This window comes from Pogona vitticeps, chromosome 6 (genome assembly GCF_051106095.1).
Source record: "Pogona vitticeps strain Pit_001003342236 chromosome 6, PviZW2.1, whole genome shotgun sequence".
NCBI lineage: Eukaryota > Metazoa > Chordata > Lepidosauria > Squamata > Agamidae > Pogona > Pogona vitticeps.
This window is the reverse complement of record NC_135788.1, coordinates 76,221,629-76,235,667: the sequence shown is the minus strand read 5'-3', so window position 1 is coordinate 76,235,667 and position 14,039 is coordinate 76,221,629. Positions and strand designations below refer to the sequence as shown.

Sequence of the window (14,039 nt, the reverse complement as noted above, 5' to 3'; positions counted from 1 at the left end):
CTGTGCACCAACCTGGGTTTTCTTTCCAGAAATTATGGGTGTTATCTGAAATGCATAAGAGCAGAGTTTTTGCTGTTCAGTAATTTAGCCTGTACTAAGCATACTTGGAAACTACAGTCTACAGGCAGAAGGAATGGACAATGATTTTCAAAGAGATAAGGGAAATTATGGGTATTGAAATACAAAGGTGTCCAATGATAACTCTATTAAATATGTTTGGAAATATTCAATTAGAATGGCGGGGGGGAAGAACTAATCATTATTATGTTAACAGCTGCGAGGTTGATTTTTGCAAAGAACTGGAAAAATAATCAGTTTAATATAGAGGATTGGTATAAAGAAATGTGGAATATGGCTATTAGTGATAAATTAATGTATGAATTGAAAGTTAGAAAAGTATTATTGAAATATATTAATATTAATATTAATAATAACAATAACAATAGCGATAACAACAACAATAATAATAACAATAACAATAATAATAATAGACTTTATTTGAAATTAAGTACATAGCACCATGTGTCTCATTGTGAGCAGTGATGGGTAGCTACAGATTGTTAGGAATTCAAGACTTTCTTCCCCTAGTGTCATTCTCCTCATTCCCTGTGTATTCTCCCTCCAAGCTCCAAACTGAAGAATGGTGCCGTGTGCTTGAAAGAAATTCTGTTATGTCCTTTCTGCAAGGAAATAATAAATTGTCTACAAGGCTCAGAGCTGATTTCTTGTCTAGCAATATATTGAAAGACTGTGGAACGCAACTTGCATTTTCCTTATATTCTGGGATGCTCCAAGTGGGTTCTTGGTATAAAGGGTTAATAGAAATATATTACTGGAAGGAATTAAACTATTAAATACTGCCATTGAATGTCTTTAACACATACCATTTCTTCTGGCATTATTTGTTTTTTGAAGGAAAGGGCATTTTCTGCCTTTGGAACTGTCCCTAATTGAGACATTTATTCAGTTTGTACTAGGTTAACAGGCGTTGACAAGGTTGAATCAGGTAAAATAGCCTAGCAAAATACATAGAGAACTATGAGTGTGGAAGTTTCTTGCTGACAAAGAAGAATGAAGAAGGACTGAGAAAGCAGGCATCATTCACAGTACTTTTGTACTGCCCAGAGAACATTACTTATTATGTGATCTAAAAGTGTGATAGATAGATAGATAAATACTTGGAGAGAGATAGAGGCAAGCAGGATACAACCCAGAGGAATCAGCACTTCTGGGAATGCTGTAAGCCTTTCAGAAAAGTTTAATTGTCCTATGCCACTTGTAATTCTTTATAAAATCATGGAGAGGGAAGCTTAGCAGTTGGTTTGGGGTCATGGCAGCTGGGTACTTTCCAAGAACAATAACACGTAAACATAGTATCAGCTGTCCTCCTCCCTCTCGGCTATGGCACAGACCGGGCCAGAAGGGGCACAAGCTGTGGAGTCCACTAATAACATTGGACTTGATTCCTGAGATCTTAATGGCTTATTTGATAGCTTGGACAAGATTTGCAGGAATGGCAAGTTGAGGAAGAAAATGTCATGGCTGCTCATCAGCTGTGGACCATTTAAAGGACCCGAAGAGGCTGGTGTGGTGACGGGAATAGAGAAGGAGAGGACACTACTATTTCTGATGGGCTAGAGAGAGCATAGGGTGGTAAGAAGTAGCACTAGTTCCACAGAAGGCATCCTCACAGCGGTAAAACTGATTGCTGACACATGACCTGTTACCAGAGGACCTGCTGGTTTTTCCAGCAGAACAACCATTACTCTGCCTTCCCTGCTTCTACCTCCATGGCAGATCCCATGCAAGGAAGGCAAAAAGACAACAGTTTCTTTGCTGAATGGCTAGAGAAACATGCAATCATATACACCAAGCCAGCGAAACAAAGAGACTCCACTACTAGTCTGCTTGGGAGCTGAAATAACATTAAACCCAGCGGGTGCTACAACCAAGGAGCAAATATAACATTTTCAGCTTCCCCATTTGCAATTTCTATTTGAGTTCTTAGCGGAAGTCAAAAATTTTAAGGTTCTTAAGCTACAAAAGCCAGTTTTACATCTAAATTTGTAATGTTTCTTTCATCGTTTATTTTTCTGAGGTCAAATCCTGCAAAACCAGCCTCAAAATTAGATTGAGAGGTATCTGTGAAAGAAGAAAATTGTATCCTGGTAATACAAGACAAAACAGGACATGAATATGAATGTTACATGTCTTACATAAGAGTTCTTTCGTGTAAACGTTCCAGTCAATATTTTTCATGTTTGTAGATGTGTATTTTAGGAAAATTCAGTATTGCTAAAGGGAGTCTCTCATTATTTGTTCCATATATGAGTTCTATATGTGGAAAGGCAAGTTTTCCATCAGACTTCCTTTCGGCTTTCTTTAATTATCCCGGCTTCGGGGAGGGGGAGGCGGACCTAAGGTGCCCAGCAACATAAGGAAAACCTGAGTTATTGAAAAAGTTGCATTTGCAACAGGAAGATCAAATTTATATGAGGATTGTATATGCTGAATTATTTTAAACATCACTTATTTATCTCTGTTTTGTTATACTGTACCATTGTTTTGTTATTATATTGGTTTATACGTATGATCAATTTTGTTATGGCCTATGTGTAGCTAACTAGAGTACATCTTTACATTTTTTAATGATCTACAGAACAATTGTCCTTTCCTTCAAAGTTACAATCAAGAAATCACTCAATTGCACAAAAAAGCAACACCCCATATTTACCACTCCTTAACTGCTTTTAGCAGTCTGCCTGAAATCAGCCATTCAGTATCCCTGGGATCTTGCTCTGTCTGCCCTGCAGCCCTTGTCCAAAGCTAATGCTTTTTATGTGGATGTTTCCTTTAGGTCACTTCACAGCAATGGTCTGGAAGAACACAAAAAGGATGGGGGTTGGAAAAGCAGCAGCAAGTGACGGCTCTACATTTGTGGTGGCAAGATACGAGCCTGCTGGCAATATCGTAAACCCTGGTCACTATGAACAAAATGTTCTTCCTCCAAAGAAATAACTCCATCCGGATTCGGGGAAAGTGCTGTTTATAGCAGCCAGTGAAAAGCAAAAGTGGGGACCTATTGGAATTGATTGGACAGAATTTTAAATGGAGTCAGATGATTGTGCATGCTTGAAAACAAAGTTCAGAACATGGGTGCACAACCCTTTTGGCCCTCAGGCTGAAGGCTGGGTCTCATGTCGGTAGTGGGTCCAAGGATTAGATAAGAGTGTGTACATGCATGTTTCCACATATCTCAATATAAGAATGGGAGGCTTACACATTCTTGTGCTGCTTGATGAAATTTAAGGGTCACTGAAGACTGGTGGAAATGAAAATCTCTTCCATTCTCCAATTATCTTCACTGAGATAGCTGTTTCCCCATTGCTAATAATGGCTAGAAAGTAATCATCTCTGAAGCCAGGCAACAGGATTTCCTCCCTGAAGCCCAGCTTTTCCAAAGGAATTCAGAAGAGTCCCCCCTGCTTCAGGGGTCACACAGAGCATTGGGAAAAGATGCATGGAGCCCATAAGGCCCTGGGTTGTGCACCCCTGGTTTAGAACTTACTAAAGAGACAGCAACTTCAGTTATGTATAACCAAGATGCAATCCTGCCTGCCAAAATGGACTTTTGTGTGGAACCAATGTGGAACTATAGATAACCTGCAGCTGCCCAAAATGTGGAATATGCCAAAAAAATGAAGCTTTTATGAGATCACTGTGGTTTGTAAAACTTTGTATTTTGAGTAGGATCACTTTTAAAAAGACATTTATAAGTGTAAAATGATGCTTTTCCTAGGTTTAGACAGTTTCTACAATTTTTTATTAAGTAAACAACTCCATCCATCCAGGGGGAAATACTCTGTTGCAGCACGTTTAAAATATGTGTACCTTTTATTGTATTGTTTAACGGAGCAATCTCTCTAGCCCTGACCTACACTAAAAGTTACAGTTATGTTCTGTGACAAATCATACTTGTTGAAATCATTTTCTTGGATTGGAATTGGCATGCGTTAAACAAAACCTGTAATCTTATTTATAATTGACATGGTGTGCTGTTTGCCCAAAATATTCTCCACAGCTAAAATTTGAATTTAAGCCTAAGATAAATTTACTTATTATTGATGCCTAGCTAGCAGGTGTCGCTCTGCATACAGTTGAACATGCATGAGATTCCTGGATGCCAGGTAGCTACTTCTACTTAGGACTTTTAAAATTCTCTCAAAGTGGAGGGGAAAATCCAAAATGGAGTACTGTTTGTAGAATCCAGCTTTCTGATGGTCTGCACATGAAATAAAAACAAGCATGGCTGTGACTGCGTCCACAGGGCCTAATGGGGTGCAGCAGCAAGTCAGAGGCAGCCTTTTTGAGTAAGTTTAACCACAATGTGAGTTACAAGTTGCAGTGGTGCTGGCCTGCCACAGTCCTGGATCCAAACATTGAACAGTCTGACTACTGGCCAGCTCATTTTTCACCCCATTTGACTGCTGGATATACCACATTGGGGAATATCAGGAAGCCCCAGCTGCTCCTGGAACCAGGATGTGGAGCAAGCACACCGGCTCCAAACTAGAGAATAACCCCCAGGTTCTCTTATGGGGAACCCTGTCGGGAGAGTAGGTTGTCACAACACTGTTTCTGAAAGTGACCAGACCATATACCTTCAGCACCTCCAGTAAAACATGACTGAGTTAGTGAAATGAACAGATCAATGTGTACAATTATTCCCAAGGTAGACCTGTGGTGGGCCCAGCCAGTCTTTCTCCCTACAGAGACAGAAGAAACTAAACTGATACCTTGGCAAGAAAATTTTATGCTGAAATTTGCAAATTCTATTCTGCCTTGTTAGGACTCTTATAATAGTCCTCACATCTGGCTTGAAGTTTTGGAATTTTTATCTTAATCTCCAAATTTAATACCATCTGTGCCTGAGGAAAAGTTTTATAGAACTCAAAAGATTGCCTTGTTCAGAACTTTTTAGTGATCCAGTAAATGTATTACTCAACCCAGAAGTCTATACAATTGCAGACACATTAGTTGCTACAAAGCTGAAAACATCAGACTGAAAACTCTGCTAACAGGTCCAAAGAGAATTCCTGCCTGGACCCACCAATCAGTGCCTAAGGAATATCCATAGCAGGCGACAATATTAACATACAGATGACAGGCAGGGACATTTTGACAGTAATGGCCTCCATTAAAGTCTAAAGAGCAGTCCAAAAAGAGGGGTTATTTGTTTTCTCTAACACATACATGCACTGAGACATTCTAATGCTGAATAGCTTTTGGTGGGAATCTCACTCCCACTGCCGCATACCAGCCGCAAGTGGCTATACCCAGATGCTCCTCCTGTCTTTTTGTCTTTTTGCCCTGTACAAGTAGGCGCTTGCTTAGGAGAGCATGAAAATCAGAAGTATGCTTGAATCAGATTTCTAGTGATTGGGGTCTTGGCTTCAGTGCCTTGCCCAGTTTCTTGATTCTATAATTAGCAGTCAGAAGAAACTATGGAAAGAAGGGAAAGCATGCAAATAGAGTTGTGTATAGTGTGTGCTGCTTATAGAATTTATCTGTGTTACAGCATTTGGATTCATTGTATGCATTAAAAATGGGGCTGGGTGTGCACAATTCTACTATAAATATGGTACAACTGACAATTTACACAAGAAAAATGTTCATGCTGGTTTATATTGAAAACACATTACAGTAGCAGAAGCCTTGCAGCAGCACTGGAGAACCTTTAGCTCTGCAGTGTTCTGGATCCTATGGTACCACGGTGTATGAGTCCCAGAAGCCCTAGTCAATAGAATCAATGGCAGGGGGATATTATGTAAGTTTTTAATCCAAAATATTGGGAGGGTAGAAGGCTCCCCACTCAGCGTCTATGTTGGGATTATTCTTCTATCATTAAAAATTAAAATCATTGTTCCCCTACGTCTCTGCCAACTTAAACGTACCTGAAAAACGATTTGATGTAATCATCTCACCTACAACACCATTCCCATACCTGAACTATTAAATATGTCATTGAAAAGGAGGGGCTTTGTATGTGCTGCAACTCCAAGGGATGGGACGAAAACCCAAGAATATGGTTTTAGAAATGGAACAGCTTCCTGGGAAATTAATAAAAAAAGAAGAAAGCTGCAAAGATAAAAGTCACAAAACACAGCTGTGCCTCTAACATTTTCAGTCCTTATTGTTAGTGTTGATATTGGGACTGGGGTTTGTTTTTCACAGAATTGATAAAAAACAAAACTATGAAAGACGGAGTATGTTGTGCAAAATAAGAGGAATTATTAAAATATGTTCATATATGAAAATCAATGCACCGCAGAATTTTGCTTTACTTACAAAATTGGGATTCTCTGCAGAGCAGTTTTAATATAATCAAATAGAGGGTAAATAGAATACTCATTGTGGTGTAGTGCAGCGGTCCCCAACTTAAAGCTTCCAGATGTTCTTGGACTACAACTCCCAGAAGCCTTCACCACCACCTCTGCTAGTCAAGATTTCTGGGAGTTGAAGTCCAGGAACATCTGGAGGCCCAAGGTTAGGAACCACTGGTGTAGTGGATAGAATAATGGACTAGGACTCAGGAAGCTTGGGTTCAGATCTCCACTCAGCCATGAGAATGTGGATCTGGTAAAACCACATCTTATATATCTCACCTTATAAGCTCTACTAAGGTCACCTTAAGTAGGTTCTGACTTGGCAATATATACTTGATTTTAGTACTTTCATACATCTGAAATACAGCCTCAAAACAAAACTGGAAGCAGTGGATATAGCATCTTGCTTGAAATTTGAAAATTCTCATCTGGAAAATTTCCACTGGCCTTACTGTGCCAGAAGTTTCTCATGGCCTGATTCAATCTGAGGAGCATCAAATTCATGAATATTAAGTTTGTGCATAAAAAATAATGGAATATGGCACTAAAAAGAATCCAAACCAGTATAGGCTTAGAATTGCATAATCACATGATTGAAGTGCTGTTATATCTCATCCCATTAAAATGAATCCAGGAACTCAATACATCATAATATTGAAAAATAAAATATTTTTCATTAGAAATATTTAAAAACAAATCATAATGGTAATTTAGGAATGTTGTCAATGCACTTAATTTGGCATGGAAGAAAACATGTTTGGAACTTCAAGAGGAATTAGGAACACTTTTGGAAACTGATGTAGTTGACCAATCATGCCTTATAATTTTTGTATTTAAAGTGGAGAGTTTGAAATGTTCTCTGAAAACGTGAAACACAAGCCTTCTGGCTCCTTCCTCTCAAGCTTAGGCTCTACAGCAAGATACCTAAACCACTGAGCTATGCAGCCAGCACGCTTTAAGACCAACAAGTCTTACTAGTCATGGGCTTTTGTGAACGTAGCCCACTTGCTGGGAACACAGCACTCAGATACAGAAAATATAATTGTATTATCACTAGACATAAACTTTCAAAGTTCTGATTAGCATGAAAACTCTGGCAACATTAAGCCAGCCTCGCACAAATTACTCTGTGGCACTGAAAGCAATGAATTCTTTTAAGAGACTTTTTGTTTTAGCTGAGACAAGAATTGGCCTGTTTTGTCTCATAGGCCTTTTGGAAAATCATTTAACCCAGCAGGGTAATAACACAGACAAACTGCATGGATGAAGTGATTAATATACCGTATTTTTCTGTGTATACAACCCCCCAATGTATAAGATGACCCTGTAATTTTTACCCCTGCTGGAGGCAGAGGAGTAGTCAATGGGCAGCCTCCATCTCCTGCTGCTGCTGCCTCCAGCTCACATCGCTACCTTGTCCCCTGCCCGAAGGTGACGATCGCTGGAGGAGGCGATCCAACAGCAGTGGCAGCAGACAATGGGCAGCAGCAAGAGGCGGCTGCTCCCTTGCCTCTGTCTCCGCCTCCTACTGCTTCTGCTGAGCTCACGAGTGGCACTGGAGGAGGCGATCCAGCAGCGGAGGCAGCAGCAGCAGGAGGCAGAGACAGAGGCAACGGAACAGCTGCTCTCGGCCACCTCTCGCTGCTGCCCATTGCTGCCGCCACCACCAGATTGCCTCCTCCAGTGATCGTCTCCTTCAGGCAGGGGACAAGGTAGCGATGTGAGCTGGAGGTAAGCCCCGGAAGTGGCACTGGAGGGGGCAATTGGACAGCGGAGGCAGTAGTCAATGGGCAGCCATGAGAAGCAGCTGAGCGCAGCTGCTCCTCCGCCTCCGCCTCTTGCTGCTGCCTTCCATGTCTAAAACAACCCTCAATTTTTCCTCTATTTATTTTAGGGGGAAAATGTCATTTTATACATGGAAAAATACAGTATATGTGGTGAGATAAGAATCTCACCTGTATTCAGGTCAAAAATAGTAAAGTTGAACCTCTTGATGTATTTTTGGATAGCTGTTTCCCTTTGCAATTTGATTTTGAATATAGGTACATATTTCTTTGGTCCAAGCACAGCTGCTTTGAGATCAGAATGAGAGTGTCCAGAGTCACTGAAATGTTCACCCAGTGGTTTCTGAATATTCCTGTTTCTAATGTCAGTTTCATGTCCATTTATTTTTCTGTGCAGAGACTTATCTATTTGTCCTGTGTAAGATGCTGTTGGGCAACACATGACATAGTATCTCATTGGAAGCTGAGTAGCAGGGGTATGCCATTCTTTGGTAGTTTTGTTTTTTGTTTTTGGGACTCCAGCTCCCAAAATGCTCCAAGAAATCTCCAGGAAAAATTCTGGAAGTTCCAGCCCGCAGGCCCACACCTATGGACCTACATTTCACTTTCCTGGAATAGGCATTATCTTCCAGTCTACTTTCCTTACACAAAAGAAATTGCCCCAGTGCTTCCTGGGGGACCTTTATGGGAGGGGTAGTCCTAGAGGTACCCTATGTAGAGCCCAATGAAACTTGTTTGTCTTGAAGATGTGACTAAACATTTGTTATTGCAACAAATTTCACATAGAAGGAAACAAAAGGATCCTGTAGAACCCCTTGCCACAGAATGTGGTGATGACATCTGGCCTAGATAACTTTAAAAGGGGATTGGACAGATTCCTGGAGGAAAAGTCTATTGCAGGTTACAAGCCATGATGGGGATGTATAATCTCCAGGTTTAAAAGGAAAGTACCTCGAAATGCCAGATGCAGGGGAGGGGTATCAAGAGACAGGTATCTAGTTGTCTTGTGTGCTTCCAGAGGCATCTGGTGGGGCCACTGTGAGATACTAGATGGGCCCTTGGCCTGATCCAGCTGGGCTCTTCTTATGGTCTTATGTTGTCATGTCAAGCAAAAGAGACATGAATGTAACTTGGCAGATTTCTAGTCCAGAGTACAAGCACTTAGAGAAGGGCCAGCTGGGGTGGCATCATTGTCTACCATGCCTTTTCGGTGAATATTTCCCAATAGGGCATTTACAGTAGAATCACCATTCTCTATTTGCTCACCCCTTTGCCATTTTTTCTTTGTCTATAAACAGCAAGGCAAATGTTGTAACCAGTCTATAGTTCCAGTTATTCAGGAAACTATACAGTTGCCAGGTTAAGTTTTGTTGCCAAATTAGCAATCTATAGCTGTTTTACACTTTCAGTAAATGGAACACCAAAAATTGTTCTAGGTGGGTTTGAATTTTGGGTTTTGAAATCACTAGAATTGGTAAGGGTGGAAAACCATTTCCCATCTTCATTAAAAATACACTTTAAAGTATTGAGATAAAAACAGGCATAAAACAGCAATGTATCAATAATTAAAGATTTCAAATTACCAAGTACAGTTAAATTGGACATAGATGGTGTGGAGCAGAGACATGAACACTGGGGGTCGGACTTACAAGTTAACACTAATGGGGAAAAACACAAAAGAGGCTCTCACTTTTTTAGCAGATTCGTTCAGTAATTCTTGATGAAGAGCCTCTGAAATCCAATTTGATTAGTGCAACTAAAGAGACGATCATGAAAATATCGGATTTCCTCTACTACATTTGCCCTGTTGGAGTTGTATATGTACTGTACAGTGGTGCCCCACATAGCGACGTTAATCCGTTCCGGATTAATTGTCGCTATGCAAAAACATCGCTAAACGGAATGTAAAAAGCCATAGGAACGCATTAAACTTTGTTTAATGCGTTCCTATGGCTCCAAAACTCACTGTTCAGCGATGTTCCTCCATAGCGCCACCATTTTCGCGCCCTCGGTAAGCGAGGGCAGGGCGCGAAAACACTTGCAGTGGTCATTTTGGGCACCTGGCGGCCATTTTGGAACCGCTGATCAGCTGTTTAAAAAAACATCGCAATGCGAAGATCGGTAAGCGAAACACTTACCGATCATCGCAATGCGATGTTTTGCCTATATAGAACATTGCAATGCGATCTCATTAGTGATCTAAAAAATTAAATTGCTATGCGAATTCATCGTTAAACGGTGCGCTCGTCATGCGAGGCACCACTGTATATCTGATTCACACAGAGATTCAAACGAACAGGACACTGAGTTGCTACCCCTGCTGCATTGCACACCTGTCCCACTCTTCTCCTCCCACTGCTTGCTTGAGTCACCGTCTCTGTGCATCCTCTTTCTCCTCTCTCTACTTGCCTTGACACTCGCTTCTGTGTTCCATCTTTACTGTTTTTGTTTGGTGGGGGCTAGTGGCAGAAAAACTAACCTGAAAAAAAAAAACAACAGATCAAAATGATCTGAAAGAGGTTCTCTTTTCCATGGTAAACTTTAGGAACAGTGCTCCAAAAAGCAAAAAAAAAAAAAAAAAAAAAAAAAGGAAGGAGTTGCCACTCCAAAAGTTCCCAGTAGATGCCATGAACATCTCTAATGAATATATAGATGACATATTTCCATAACTGCAAATTTCAGAAAGAAAAAAGGAAAGACAAGATCATAGTACAGTGGTGCCTTGCTTAACGAGCGCACCGTAGAACAACAAATCCGCATAGCGAGGAGGTTTCAGTGATCGCAAATACGATCGCATACCGATGGCCCCTATGGCCAAAAATCGCTTTGCGATGATCGGTAAGCGTTTCGCTTACCGATCTTCGCAAAGCGATGCTGCGGATCAGCTGTTCGGCGGCTCCAAAATGGCCGCCGGAAGCCCCGAAATGGCCGCACGCAGCGTTTTTGTGCCCTCCGCTCGCTTACCGAGGGCGCGAAAATGGCTGCCGGCTATGGACAAACTTTGCTGAACTGTGAGTTTTGGAGCCTATTGGAACGCATTAAACTAAGTTTAATGCGTTCCAGTGGCTTTCCCCGTTCCATACAGCGATGTTTTCACATAGCGAGGGTTAATCCGGAACGGATTAACCTCGCTATGCGAGGCACCACTGTATTTAGTTTTGATAATAATAGTGGCATCTGTCATGTCAATTCTGACTTGTGACAACTCTTTCCAGGGTGTTCCAGGCATTAAATACTCAGAAAAACTGATTTGCCATTCCCTTCTTCTGTAGGCAGCTCTGGGATTTGCAGCTTGCCCAAGGCCACACATGTTGGTTCTACTCATAGGAGGCGTAGCGGGGAATTGAACTCCCAACATCTGACTCTGCAGCCAAATAGCTTAACCACTAAGCTTTTAGCTAAGTGTTTTTCAGAGATGTGTGGGTAATACTCTAGAGATCTAGTCTGCATAAGAGGCAACCGATCTCTTTCCATTCTATTGTAGTTTCAGAAAAAAAGTGGTTGCAAGTTTCAGAAGCACTTCTGACAATATTCTGTACCTGTTTCTGTACAGTCTCTGTTAAGGACAAAAAGTAAGTGGTATAACAAGCAGTGGCTGAAATCCAGGACTCAGCTGCAACTTGAGAGAGAGCACATAGAATCAATGGAACTTACAAAGGAGTTAATTCACCAAATCCTCACTCATTTAATGGGCTTACTGTAGCTATGACTTACTTCAGGATTTCAGCCAATATGTTTTGAGCTACTCTCTGAATGCGGAGAGGGGATCAATAGCAACTCCAGAAATAATGTATTCCAGTTTGAGAGCAGCACACAATACAATTCCCCCCCCCCCATGTAGATAAATAGGTACCACTTCGGTGGGAAGGTAAAACGGCGCTCCCTAGTCACGCTGGCCACGTGACAATGGAAACTGTCTTCGGACAAGCGCTGGCTCTATGGCTTGCAAAACGGGATGAGCACCGCCCCCTAGAGTCGGACACGACTGGACTAAAAATGTCAAGGGGAATCTTTACCTTTACCTTTAGAAAGAGCTCTGGCCTAAAATCTACATGCTTTTTTATTATTTTAACAAGCCATATATGTATTTGTTCCAATTTTTATTTTTATTTTTTTGCTTTATCACAAGTCCACCAAAGGTGATAATAAGTTCCAGTTTTTTTTTTTTTTTTTTGAGATATTTCCAGCATTTACTTGACCTATTGGAATACATCTTAGCCAATCTGTCGGAAGGTAAATGCCATCTATAAAACATTTTATATAAATTCTCTTTATGAGATGTTGCCATTGTCATCTTATAGTTTCTAGACCACAGTTCTTGCCATTTTCAAAGTCAATATTTTATCCAAAATTTTTTGCCCATTGAACCATTGTTTCTTTGACCTGTTCGTCTTCCATTTTCCAGTTTTAAAAAAAATAATTTTCCTAATTAATTTATCATATGATAACATTACTTGGTCAAATGTTGTCTGTTATTTATAAAAATCATACAATTTTAAGTCCGTTTCATATCTGGACCCTCTGACAGATAGGCCACAGTCTGTAAGGATGGGATCTCACCATTCTTCTACCCTGGTACAAAGTACAGGAGCTCCCCAGGACTGTATGTTAAGTCCCTTTCTCTATTCCCTGTACACACATGATTGCACCCCACTGTATAACACCAACACAATTCTTAAATTTGCGAATGATACGACAGTGGTGGGGCTCATAAATAAGAACAATGAGCCTGCTTATAGAAAGGAAATACAAGGGTTGATACTTTGGTGTAAAGAAAATCATCTCACACTTAACATCAAAAAACCTAAAGAACTCATAATTGATTTTAGGAGGAAGAGAAATGTACATTTACCACTGTACATAAATGGTGAGGAAGTGGAGAGAGTTGGTAGTTTTAAATTTCTGGGCACTTACATCTCAGAGGACCTCTCATGGATTGTAAATGCCAACATGCTAGTGAAGAAGGCACAGAAGAGGCTGTATTTCCTGAGAATGCTTGGCAAGTTAAATTTATCTCAGCATTTACTTCTGTCATACTATCGTAGCACCATTGAGAGTGTCCTAACCTGTGGCATTCTGCCATGGTTTGGGAGTAGCTCTGTAGCGGACAAAAAAGCTCTACAGAGAACCATTAAAATTGCCCAGAATATCATCGGGCTCCAGCTACCAACCCTGGATGACATCTTCACATCCCGCTGTCTGAGGAAATCACACAGCATCCTGAGAGACTCTTCCCATCCTGCTTATAACTTTTTTGAACTGTTGCCGTCTGGCAGAAGATATAGAACAATTAAAACTCGGACCACATGTTTTCTAAATAGTTTTTATCCCAGAGCTATAATTGCACTTAATAATGAGCTTAAAGACCACCAGTAGTGAATAGTTAGTTGGACTGTGTTACTTGGCCTGCAGTGTAGATGTTTGTATTTTTAGTGGGGACTTTTAGTGGGTGGGGAGTGTTGGGGGATTTTTTAGTGGGTGGGGAGTGTTTGGGGAATTTTATGTGTGTGCATGTGTCTGGTCTCTGGGTGTCTGTGAATTTCATTGTATGGGTATACTGTGTATATACTTACAATGACAATAAATAAATAAATAAATCTTGATTGTATTTGCATTATGGACCACCACGATGCATTTAATGCCTGGTCTATAAGATCTTGTTTTGGCTTTAATCTCTTATCTATATCTAAGATATCTGTATAGGTCAAAAAAATTTCAAAATTCAGAAGATTAGGATGAACAAATGCTTCTATGGGTGAAATCCATCCTGGTAGTTTTGTGTACATTTTCATTTTTATTTTTTCCCATATTATATACAGGGAGTTTCTAATACAGTGGGCCCTTGACTTACGAATGGCCCTAGCTGCAA

At 40.6% G+C, this 14,039-nt stretch overlaps 1 protein-coding gene across 2 annotated transcripts in view; it reads left to right on the top strand.

The window, feature by feature from the left end:
• Positions 1–6,034, top strand: part of GLIPR2 (GLI pathogenesis related 2) — a 46,074-nt gene extending 40,040 nt beyond the window's left edge. For both annotated transcript variants that reach the window (XM_020806771.3, XM_020806768.3), the window contains exon 6: positions 2,858–6,034. In XM_020806771.3, coding sequence (XP_020662430.2) covers positions 2,858–3,018 — 161 coding nt within the window. In that variant the 3' untranslated portion in view covers positions 3,019–6,034. The remainder of the gene's footprint in view (positions 1–2,857) is intronic.
• Positions 6,035–14,039: the final 8,005 nt, after the last annotated feature.